At 49.8% G+C, this 11807-nt stretch overlaps 1 protein-coding gene across 3 annotated transcripts in view; it reads right to left on the bottom strand.

The window, feature by feature from the left end:
- Window positions 1-214: 214 nt before the first annotated feature.
- Window positions 215-11807, bottom strand: part of AGO2 (argonaute RISC catalytic component 2) — an 82270-nt gene continuing 70677 nt past the window's right edge. For all 3 annotated transcript variants that reach the window (XM_052652001.1, XM_052652003.1, XM_052652002.1), the window contains exons 16-19: window positions 7568-7702; window positions 4239-4340; window positions 2281-2480; window positions 215-2011 (exon numbers count right to left, since the gene is read on the bottom strand). In XM_052652001.1, coding sequence (XP_052507961.1) covers window positions 1903-2011; window positions 2281-2480; window positions 4239-4340; window positions 7568-7702 — 546 coding nt within the window. In that variant the 3' untranslated portion in view covers window positions 215-1902. The remainder of the gene's footprint in view (window positions 2012-2280; window positions 2481-4238; window positions 4341-7567; window positions 7703-11807) is intronic.

The raw sequence follows: 11807 nt of genomic DNA, 5'->3' as shown, positions 1-11807 counted from the left end.
AAAAAAAAAGATACAGCAAGAAGAGACTAATGCCATTAACAAGACACCCACATGTGCACACACGCGTGCATGCACGCACACGCACACACACACCACTCTGAGTACATACTGACACAAATAATAGTCATCCCTTTGTTGCTGCCCCCAAAATCCAGGCCAAGCGTCCCCCACAGTGTGTCCCCACCCCTCCTGGCCCCTCAGAGTCCCCGCACAAGACGGAGGCAGGCGCTCACCCCAGCAGGAGACACCCCAGCGCAAGAGGTCAGTGTTGGGCCTGGATGGGCAGGGCCATCGGCAGGGCCCAAGGAAACCTACAGGCGTGACGCAGCGCTAGGGGAAGGCTCGTCTCCTTCCTGGACTCTCTGTACTGAGCGTTGACTTGGTTTCTGTAACAACTGCCTACAAGGACAGAAAGCCCACTTAGCACAGCGGAGCTCGTCAAGCCATCCACAGCACCACTGTCAGTGCGACGGTTTCTCGGCTGGCGAACCCACGTCCGGGGCCAGGATGCAGATTCTAGCAAAGGGGCTGCCTCTCCCGCCACCCCGCCACCAGCCACCCGTCGAGGGCAGCGCTCCTTCGCAGACCACTGGCCTCGCATCTGGCAGAGGCCCACCACCAACAGCCTTCCCTAGTTTCAGTGCATAGATCCTATGACGCTTGGCTAACAAACCACACGCAGAGACGTGCACGCTGCTACACGGACTCGTTCCTGGGAGTGGAAGGACACATACATTCCATTTGTGCTTAATCGGCTGAGCGACACATGAGGGTGAGGGGGCGGGGAAGGGGGAGAGACTGCCGGGAGCACACCCAAGCCCCCGGAGGGTCCAGGCTGTGCACTCAGCACGCGGGGGCGGGCCGCAGCCACACGGAGTCAACCGCATACTCCTGCACTTCGGCATTGAGAACCACAAGGGGTGGTCCAGGCTCCAGAACTCTCTTGATATGCTGAACAGATCACAAGAAGCACCCCGTAGTCAATAAAATGAAAAACAGCATCTATCTACCACATTAATACTGCAAACCAGATATATATATTTTTTCTCTTACGTTAAAGACATAACAGTGAAAAAGGATTGTACTGTATTTATCACCACAGACCCGTATTCTTTAGAAACTTTGGAAAATAAATGTCACAGTCCTATAGGACAAATCTTATGATTAGCCTGTCGGCATATTGTCTTTTTCCTTTTCTTAAATAATTTTTTATTAAAATGGCACTTGTCTGCCAATCTCTCTGGACCTGTAAATGTTATAAACACACACGGCCCATCTTCTGCCACCGTGCCCTCCTTCGAGCTGAGTGGAAGGCGGCCGGTGGCAGAACGAGAGACCCCGGGCGTCTCGCCTGGCCCCTGCCCTTGGGTCCCGGACAGCTGGTGGGAGCCAGGTCAGGAGCACGCCGGCATCACTCTGAAATAAACTTTAGTGACAACGTCAGAATGTTCAAGGCTTTAAAACCACAACGTGTTTTGAGTTGCTTTCACTCTCATAGAATGTTCACAGCTAGATTGAGCCCATCAATTTCATAGAGAATCATGTGTTAAAAATAAGTAAATTGAATGACCAAATAAATTAAAAATGTTTTAAAGCCCTGAGTTCATAGACTGGTTTTAGGAGATTTTTAGGAAACACGGGACTCTATTTCAATAAGCAGCTTATAAGATTTTGGCAAACCATATTTCCTACGACAATGGGGGTCTCATACAGGTCTGCAGTTCAAAATCCAAGTTTGAAATCTGGGACGGAAGGCATTCTGGAAAATGGAGAATCTACTAAAATGGATGACGTGTCATGTTCGATGCTGGCTGTCACGGAAGGGCTGGGCATTTGTTGGTCTGAGTGTAGCTGGTCTCGTGTGAATCCCACTCGGTACACAGTCGTAAACACTGAAACATGTCAAGCAAAGTACATGGTGCGCAGCGTGTCCTGGTGGACCTGCACGGCCTTTGCCAACGCCTGATGGTCTCGTCCATTACTCTGCCCGGAGGTATGGCTTCCTTCAGCACTGCAGGGGTCGGGGGAAGGGAGAGAGAGAGAGAGAGTGCAGCCTTTAACGCATCACGAGGCAGCACACTGATAGCTAAGTGAGGACCACACACCAGCCCTCTAGCAAGACGGCCAACAGCTAGCGAGTGGCGGCGAAGATGCCGGCTTTCGGGTGTCTGAGTCACAATTGGCTCCAGCTACTGGGGACCCCACCGTGTCCCACTCTGGAAAAGCAGCTGCCAAAGCCTGTTGCGGAAACGACCCTGGCAGAAGAGGCGTGCCACTCACCTGTCGTGTTCTTTGTCCACCAGGTGGTACCTGGCCCGGAAGGCCACCAGGTGAGCATAGTACGCTGGCGCCGGGATGGACACGGAGCGTGTGCAGCGCACGTAGGTGTGACACAGCTGGTAGGTGAGGATCTGCAGCTCATCGGAAGAGAAGCGATTGTCATCCCAAAGCACGTGGTAGTGCGAGGGCCTGCTTGTTCCCTGAAAGCAGGTCAGAGGGTGAGAGGCAGACACGGAGAGGGCTCCAGGACTCACCTGCCCGGCTGTGCTGAGAAGCCGTGCTTCCGCCCGCAGCGGAAGCGCCACAGAGGACGCTCAGTGACGAGAACTTTCTATTACTTACAATGCATCATCAGATGACCGCCGACTGGTAAAATGCAGACCACACACACATTCACTTGTGCGTAGGAAATCACAGGAGAGGCAACTGTACAGAAGTAGCTGTTCTGAGGACAGCATCTGTGTGCGTTAGGTCCTCTGTGATGTTTTATTTATAAAGACAAGAAATCTCTAATAAGTTATTCATTAACACCTTTTAAATAGGAGTTTGAACATGTATTTATTTTGTGCAGTGTGTGTAGTCTGGAAACTTTTGAAACTGAAGGAAATGGACTGGTCACCTGCTCCCCTTTCTCCCCCACAAAGTGGGGGTGCCCGAGGGCCACTGCCCTGCCTGGCGGGGCACCCATGGCCGGTCAGCCGGGGGAAGGGCTTTCTCTGGCTGCCACGTGACCCAGCTGCCTGGTCCTTCCTGATGCCCCCGCTTGGGTGCTGGCTGCTTCCACCGTCTGGTCTGTGCTCAGGCTCCCAGAGTTGGTGGGCGGCAGGCCTGCTTGTCCTCTGAGGAGCCACGGTCTGCACCCACTTTGGGGATTTAACCCCAGGTGGTCACAGGGCCCACGGGCAGCGGGGCATGAGCGTCAGAGGGTCTGCTGAGGACACAGCAGGGCCAGGCCCCAGAGGCTCATCCTGTCACAGCACTTGTCTCAAAAGCAAGACTCCCTCAGTAGAGAGGGCCTGCGCAGGAAGGCAGGGAAAGGCTGGTCCAGCAGCCGAACTGGAGGCCATGGAGGGCCAGAGCACCACCCGGAGGCGGGAGGCCAGGAAAGAGATGGTGATGGACGCTGGGCGGCCAGTACAGGCGAGGCGCCCGCCGGACACGGAAGCCGCCACAGGGAACACCACGGGAGCCTCCACGTTCTCTAAGCCACGCTCCTCTTCCTCCTTTTCAACAACGCTTTAAAGATGTACAACCCACTCAGCCCTCGGCTGTGCCCACAGGCTGCAGGCTGGACGTGCCCACGGCCAGTTGGCCACGCCCTGTTCCAGGGCCTCGGCAGTGTGTGGTTCCCACGGGACGTCCGAAGTACGGAGTCCACAGTGATCCTCCAAGTTTAGATCAGATCCCTCAAGAAGGGACTTCAGCCCTTCCTCCAGGAGCCCCTCTTCTGCAGGGCACAGCCTCACATCGGGGTGGTGTAGTGCTGACAGCGGGCACAGCTGCACGGGGCACCACTCCCCCAGGATGGCTCCTGGCAGGATGTGGGGCTCCTAACCGGAGGGACAAGGCATGCCCGCGTGACCCCTGCCCGCTCACCTGTGAGGTGGGCATGCGAGGCCAACCCCGCCCCTCAGTTAACCCCCTGACCCCCAAGTGCTCGCCGAGCCCTGGCACACAGGGACGCCCCTGGTCCCCTCCAGCCTGCCAGGCCTTTGCCCTTGCCACCAGACATCATCTCCCCCACGCCCCTGACAGCGCCGGATGGTGCTGAGCCCCCGCTGTCCAGTGGTCACCCGCCAGCCTCCCCTCAGGACTGCCAGAGCCCCAGGCTCACTGCTGACCACCACGTCCCGGGTGCCCACCTGAGTGCCTGGCACATGGCCTGCGCTCTGCAAGCGTTTGCTGAATGCATGCATGATGTCTCAGAGACACCGAGCCTGTCCACCCTCTGTCCTCACCTGGATGCCAGCATGACTACACAGGTAGAAGTCAAACTCAGTCGGGTGGGTGATTTTCGTGTCCACGGTTGTGCCTGCTGGAATGTTTCCGCTTTTCCCAACCTTGAGCAACACAAGAGCCCATTAGACGCGGCTGGGGGTGGCCAAGTGATGCAAGCAAGCAAACGAGACTCAGCCACACTGTCGTCTATTCTTAAGACCTTAGGTTGGCCTATGCATTTGCTCAGGACTACAGCATTAAATTAAACACGCACTAACAACTGACGTTACACTAGTTCCTGTTTTGTTTGGGCTGGAGTTATTTTTTGCCATCTCATAAAGGCCCCTGAGGACTTTCACTCAAGCATCTGTGTGGACCACTTGAAGGGTGTTTTTTTTTTTTTTTAACTGTTGAGGCCAAGATGGAAACTGTCATCAACATACAAATCTAAGACCAGACGATGGATACCTGACAGCCATTCCTACCCCCAACGCCCCCGCCAATACTCAAGGCAGAAGAGCTAGAAAACCCGGACAGATGCCTAGGGCTTCTCCAGTCCACTGGGGAGGACAAGCCGCCCCACCAGAGACCAGCCCAGGAGCTGGGTGTGGGTGGGACTACAAGTCCTACCAAACCACTCACCCTCAGTTTACACTTGACCATTGAAAATCCACCCAACACCCAGCTCCTGGAACGGCAAAGTCCCAATCAATCACGAAGTCACTCGATTTTTTTTGTTAAGTTGTGCAATTTCAAATACACATACAGAAGAGAAAATCTCCCATATAACCCCTATGCACCTTCTGCAAGCGCTTGCTGAACGGGTGCATGCTGCCTCAGAGACGTGAGAAAGAAACGAAATACCTGAGAAGAGTGCCTACCTTTGCACCCCCTTCCATGCTGCAGTCTCAAATCTAGACTTCCTTACTCCCACACAAACTCACAATTTTTGTTACATATTTAAGCCTCCATTAGCGTTATACTGTGTTACTTTGCACATTTAAAACCTGTATACATGTATCCTATGTATTTTGCTACTTGCTGTGTTTGTTCCACATTGCAATTTTGACCAACAGTCATTTGGTAGATAATGTTTATTACTTTTTTTTATTACTTTTCATTGCTATGTAAATGCCAATATATAAACACACCACAAACTCTTCTCCTGTTAGCGGGGAGATTTTTTACTATTTGTCCCCCTGAATACAAGCATGTGGGTTTCTCCAGGGTAGATCTCTAGAACTGCCGAACTGTGCTCCAAGTTGGCTATCCGCCTCCACTCCTGTCCAAAGGGCAGGAGAATCCTCGGCCTAATGATGCACTGACCTTGCGCTAAGTGCTGTGTGTCAGCTCAGCCACCCTCCCAGCACTCTCACAAGGCAGTCCAGGGCAGAGGGGCTGACAGCTTGTGGTCAAGCAGCCGGAAGCTGCAGGGATGGACTGGAGCCAGGGTTTCTGACTCCAGACCCTGTGCTCCTCACCACAGCACCCACATCCTGGACAACGTTTGGTGATTTTATCAGGCTAACCTCATAATGTGAGTCCCCCAGACTTTTTCTGTCCTTTGAGATTCTTTCTACAAGATTATTCTCTGAAGCTTTATTAAAACTTGCCTATAAAAACCTCTGGACTAACTTCATCAAATAAGCTAAGTAGTTTCTCTTTTTTTTTTTTCCCAGCCTGTGCCACACATTAACATGGTTACCTCGTGACACCTTGGTACAATTTGCCTGTAAAACTCTCTGGGCCCGATGCCTTTGGGACGACAACTGGGACTGTCCTCCTCAGCTGATCCTGGTAACTGAAGTCATTCTACAACTGATTATTTGCATCTGTTTCTCCTGTTTTCCAACGTGCTGTCATGAAGCTGTTATCCAGTATGATTCAAATAACACCCCCTCTGCAGCCAGCCATTATCACCTTTTGCTCCCAACATCATCACGAGTATTCTCTCTTTTGTTCAGTCCTGATAGGTTTATATAATCTTCAGAGAAGTATGCCTCACTTCTGTTAATCTGTGCTGTGGGTGATTCATTTTCTAGTTCACTATTTTCTATTTCTATAGAGAAAGTGGAGTGCAGGAAAAAGCTGACTTTGATCCCCCTGACTCCTGGGAAGAGAGGTCTGCAGGCTGAGGCGGCAGGGGGGCTGCACACACCAGCTCCTCAGCTATCCCTCGACCCCTGGGGATGACATCCTTCCTGCGGCTTCAGACTTACTGATGGCCCTCTTTCTAGTTTTACAACACAGCAGCTGTGTCTCTACCTCCTCCGTAAGTGCTGCGTTAGCTGCACTGCACAGGGTTTGGTATGAAATTCCCCTTTTCGTTCATTTCTGATCATTTCACAATTGATTACTCTTTACCTTTTTAGTGCATGCGTTCCTTACAATCAAACTGAAAAATTTAACTTTTCTTATGCTTTTTTCTACCACGGATTTAAAACTGGGTAATGGAAAATGCGGTTTGTAGAAGGGTGAGGTCTAGCCCTCTTCTGAGGCCGCCTCTGTGCCCTGGGATGAGGCCAGCTCATGCTTGTGCCCTGGGCGTGAGCTCGGCCACCACAGCAGGGCTCTGTCCGCCCCAGCTTGTTTCCTCCACTCTTCCCATTTTCAGTCTTGGTACCTCTTTCACTTTGTGACAGTGGTCTGTTAAAACAGACCTCTCTAGTGGTGTGTTTGTCAACTTCTCGGGGACTGCTCCCCATGGACACTAACCCCCAGTGTCCAGTCCTGCTGGTGGGCAGTCTGACCTAATGTCCTTCCCTCCCGGGAGGTCTTATATCTTATGCAGCTACTTTGACGCCATGCAGTTTTAGGACAATGTGTCTAGGTGTGGATTTACTTTTATTATCCTGTTAGGAACAGAACAGTCTTTTAATCTAAGGAATCCCATCTCTCCCCAGTTGTGGACAGTTCTCAGCAGTCACATCTTTAAGTCTCGAGCCTCCTGCTCGCACACGGTTCTTACCCTGGAGCAGCCAGGTGGTGTAACGGAGCCTGGACGCTCCTCCAGACTGGACCCCTGGAGAGCTGCCAGGCCCCCTTCCAGGAGCACCCCAGCTGCCCTGAGGGCTCCCACTTCCCCTCATTCTACCTCATCCTTCACACCATGCTGTCTAGGACCACAGCTGCTCACCGGCTCTGAAGCCTCACCTTTGGTCATTTCCACATGGGATAAAAGACACCCCCCCAGACGCATCCCAACCGGTGGGGTTTACAGGTTCCAACTGCTCCCCAAGCTGAGGCGAGCCCTGCTCCAATGCCTGTGGCCGGTCCCCACGAGCCTGGGATGCCCGTGTCACCAGGCCCTCAGTGTGGCAGGGTGGGTGGGGGGCCCAGGGACACTCACCCGCTCGTTCTTGTCAGTGCAGAAGAGCCGCGTGTGGTGTCTCTTCTGGACCACGATGAACGTGATGCCTGGCTGGTAGTCCTTCTCTAGCTTAATGCACGCCTCACGGATGGCCAGTAACTCGTGGTGCAGAACCTGCAGAAAGGAAGCAGGACATGCTTGAGGACTGCTAAGTTTTGGGGCCTCGCATTACCTTAAAACAACTCCCTTTATCACATGTACGTTTGATACATATTTAAGTCTTATAGCTCTGCTAGCTTGCTGCTAGCTGTTGGGATTCCGTCTCTTTGAGCCTGTTTCTTCATTTCTATCATGGAGCAAATGGCTCCCAGGTTTCGTGGTTAAATGGCTTAGGTTAGATAATGCATAAACAAGCAGAGCATGGTGTCTGGAATGTTCTAAGTGCTACCATCCACAGTGGACATGAAGGCATGATGGGAAACACACACACAAATCAATCCGACAACTTATTTCTGGATTGGAGAGAATCTACTTAGAGACACACAAGCAAACAAACTCCACTAGCTCAGGTGCTGAGCCTAGTCCAAAACCCAGCTCCACCACTAAGCAAGCCTGTGGCTATCAAAGCCACAAAACCTGTCTGATCCCCAGTTTCCTAAGGTTTAAAATGGGAGTTTTTCTTTTTTTTTTTTTTAAATGGGAGTTTTTCCCAAAGTCAGTCTCTCGCATCAGGAAGCTTCCATAAGCCTTTTATCCTTCTTCATCAGAGGGCAGACAGAATGAAAACCACAATCACGAAAAACTAACTGAACTGATCACATGGACCACAGCCTTGTCTAACTCAATGAAACTATGAGCCATGCTGTGTAGGGCCACCCAAGATGGACAGGTCATGATGGAGAGTTCTGACAAAAGGTGGTCCACTGCAGAAGGGAATGGCAAACCACTTCAGTATTCTTGCTTTGAGAAGACCATGAATAGTATGAAAAGGTAAAAAGATATGACACTGAAAGATTACCTCCCCAGGTTGGTAGGTGCCCAGTATGCTACTGGAGATCAGTGGAGAAATAATTCCAGAAAGAATGAAGAGACAGAGCCAAAGCAAAACAACATCGTGGATGTGACAGGTGATATAAACAAGGTCCGATGCTGTAAAGAACAATATTGCATAGGAACCTGGAATGTTAGGTCCGTGAATTAAGGCAAATTGGAACCGATCAAACAGGAGATGGCAAGAGTGAACGTCGAGATTCTAGGAATCAGCAAACTAAAGTGGACCGGAATGGGTGAATTTAATTCAGATGACCGTTATATCTACTACTGTGGGCAAGAACCCCTTAGAAGAAATGGAGTGGCCCTCATAGTCAACAAAAGAGTCCAAAATGCAGTACTTGGATGTACTCTCAAAAATGACACAATGATTTCTGTTCGTTTCCAAGGCAAATCATTCAGCATCACAGTAATGCAAGTCTATGCCCCAATCATGAATGTTGAAGAAGCTGAAGTTGAACAGTTATGTGATGACCCACAAAATCTTTGAGAAATAACACCAAAAAAGATGTCCTTTGCATCATAGGGGACTGGAATACAAAAATAGGAAGTCAAGATATACCTAGAGTGATAGGCAAGTTTTGCCTTGGAGTACAAAATGAAGCAGGGCAAAGGTTAACAGAGTTTTGCCAAGAGAATGCACTGGTCACAGCAAACACCCTCTTCCAACAACATAAGAGACAACTCTACACATGGACATCACCAGATGGTCAACACCGAAATCAGACTGATTATATTTGTTGCAGCCAAAGACGGAGAAGCTCTATACAGTCCGCAAAAACAAGACCAGGAGCTGACTGTGGCTCAGATCATGAACTCCTTATTGCCAAATTCAGACTTAAATTGAAGAAAGTAGGGAAAACCACCAGACCATTCAGGTATGACCTAAATCAGATCCCTTACAATTATACAGTGGAAGGGACAAATAGACTCAAGGAATTAGATCTGATAGAGTGCCTGAAGAACTATGGATGGAAGTTTGTGACATTTTATAGGAGGCAGTGATCAAGACCATCCCCAAGAAAAGGAAATGCAAAAAGGCAAAACGGTTGTCTGAGGAGGCCTTACAAATAGCTGAGAGTAGAAGAGAAGTTAAAGGCAAAGGAGAAAAGGAAAGATGTACTCATCTGAATGTAGAGTTCCAAAGAATAGAAAGGAGAGATAAGAAAGCCCTTCTCAGTGATCAATGCAAAGAAATAGAGGAAAACAATAGAAAGGGAAAGACTAGAGATCTCTTCAAGAAAATTAGAGATCCCAAGGGAACATTTCATGCAAAGATGGGCTCGATAAAGGACAGAAATGGTATGGACCTGAAAGCAGCGGAAGATATTAAGAAGAGGTGGCAAGAATACACAGAAGAACTGTACAAAAAAGATCTTCATGACCCAGATAACCACAATGGTGTGATCACTGACCTAGAGCCAGACATCCTGGAATGCGAAGTCAAGTGGGCCTTAGGAAGCATCACTATGAACAAAGCTAGTGGAGGTGATGGAATTCCAGTTGAGTTATTTCAAATCCTAAAAGATGATGCTGTGAAAGTGTTGCACTCACTATGCCAGCAAATTTGGAAAACGCAGCAGTGGCCACAGGACTGGAAAAGGTCAGTTTTCATTCCAATCCCAAAGAAAAGCAATGCCAAAGAACGCTCAAACTACTGCACAATTGCACTCATCTCACACGCTAGCAAAGTAACGCTCAAACTTCTCCAAGCCAGGCTTCAACAGTACGTGAACTGAGAACTTCCAGACGCTCAAGCTGGATTTAGAAAAGGCAGATGAACCAGAGATCAAATTACCAACATCCGTTGGATCATTGAGAAAGCAAAAGAGTTCCAGAAAAACATCTATTTCTGATTTATTGACTATGCCAAAATCTTTGACTGTGTGGATCACAACAAACTGGAAAATTCTTAGAGAGATGGGAATACCAGACTACCTAACCTACCTCCTGAGAAATCTCTATGCAGGTCAGGAAGCAACAGTTAGAACCAGACATGGAACAACAGACTGGTTCCAAATAGGAAAAGGAGTATGTCAAGGCTGTATATTGTCACCCTGCTTATTTAACTTACATGCAGAGTACATCATGAGAAACGCTGGGCTAGAAGAAGCACAAGCTGAGATCAAGATTGCTGGGAGAAATATCAATAACCTCAGATATGCAGATAATACCACCCTTATGGCAGAAACCAAAGAGGAACTGAAGAGCCTCTTGATGAAAGTGAAAGAGGAGAGTGAAAAAAGCTGGCTGAAAACTCAACATTCAGAAAACTAAGATCATGGCATCTGGTCCCATCACTTCATGGCAAATAGATGGGGAAACAATGGAAACAGTGAGAGACTTTATTTTTGGGGGCTCCAAAATCACTGCAGATGGTGACTGCAGCCATGATATTAAAAGATGCTTGCTTCTTAGAAGAAAAGCTATGACCAACCTAGGCAGCATATTAAAAAGCAGAGCTATTCTTTGCCGACAAAGAACTGTCTAGTCAAGGCTATGGTTTTTCCGGTAGTCATGTATGGATGTGAGAGTTGGACCACAAAGAAAGCTGAATGCCGAAGAATTGATGCTTTTGAACTATGGTGCTGGAGAAGACTCTTGAGAGTCCCTTGGAGTGCAAGGAGAACCAACCAGTCAATCCTAAAGAAAATCAGTCCTGAATATCCATTGGAAGGATTGATGCTGAAGGTCCAAAACTTTAGCCACCTGATGCAAAGAACTGAGTCATCGGAAAAGACCCTAATGCTGGGAAAGACTGAAGTCAGGAGGAGAAGGGGACGACAGAGGGTAAGATGGTTGGATGGCATCACCGACTTGATGGACATCAGTTTGAGCAAGCTCAGGGAGTTGGTGACGGACAGGGAAGCCTGGTGTGCTGCAGTCCATGGGGTCACAGAGAGTCAGAGATGACTCATCGACTGGACTGAACTGAAAATAGAAGCATTCCCACCTTGAAACCTGCTGTGACGCCCACCATTATCTGAGTAGCACCAGGGGTTGGGGTACAAGGATACTGGCCCCTGTCTCTCCTCTCCCTTCCCCTGTAGAGGTGGCCTCCAGAATGTGTCCCCTAGCCCAGACTCCCCACAGCCTAGAAGGCAAAGTGTGGAGCCGGAACAGGCCCTGTCTGGTGCGTGCTGGACTGAACCTGCTGGACTGGCCTCGCCCAACCCCGGCCCCTGCCCCCGCCTCTCCTCCCGTCCTGCTGCAGGGTCCTGACCACCCT

The sequence above is a fragment of the Budorcas taxicolor genome, chromosome 14 (genome assembly GCF_023091745.1).
Source record: "Budorcas taxicolor isolate Tak-1 chromosome 14, Takin1.1, whole genome shotgun sequence".
Lineage (NCBI taxonomy): Eukaryota > Metazoa > Chordata > Mammalia > Artiodactyla > Bovidae > Budorcas > Budorcas taxicolor.
Note: the sequence above shows the minus strand (reverse complement) of the source record. Positions and strands in the feature narration are given on the sequence as shown.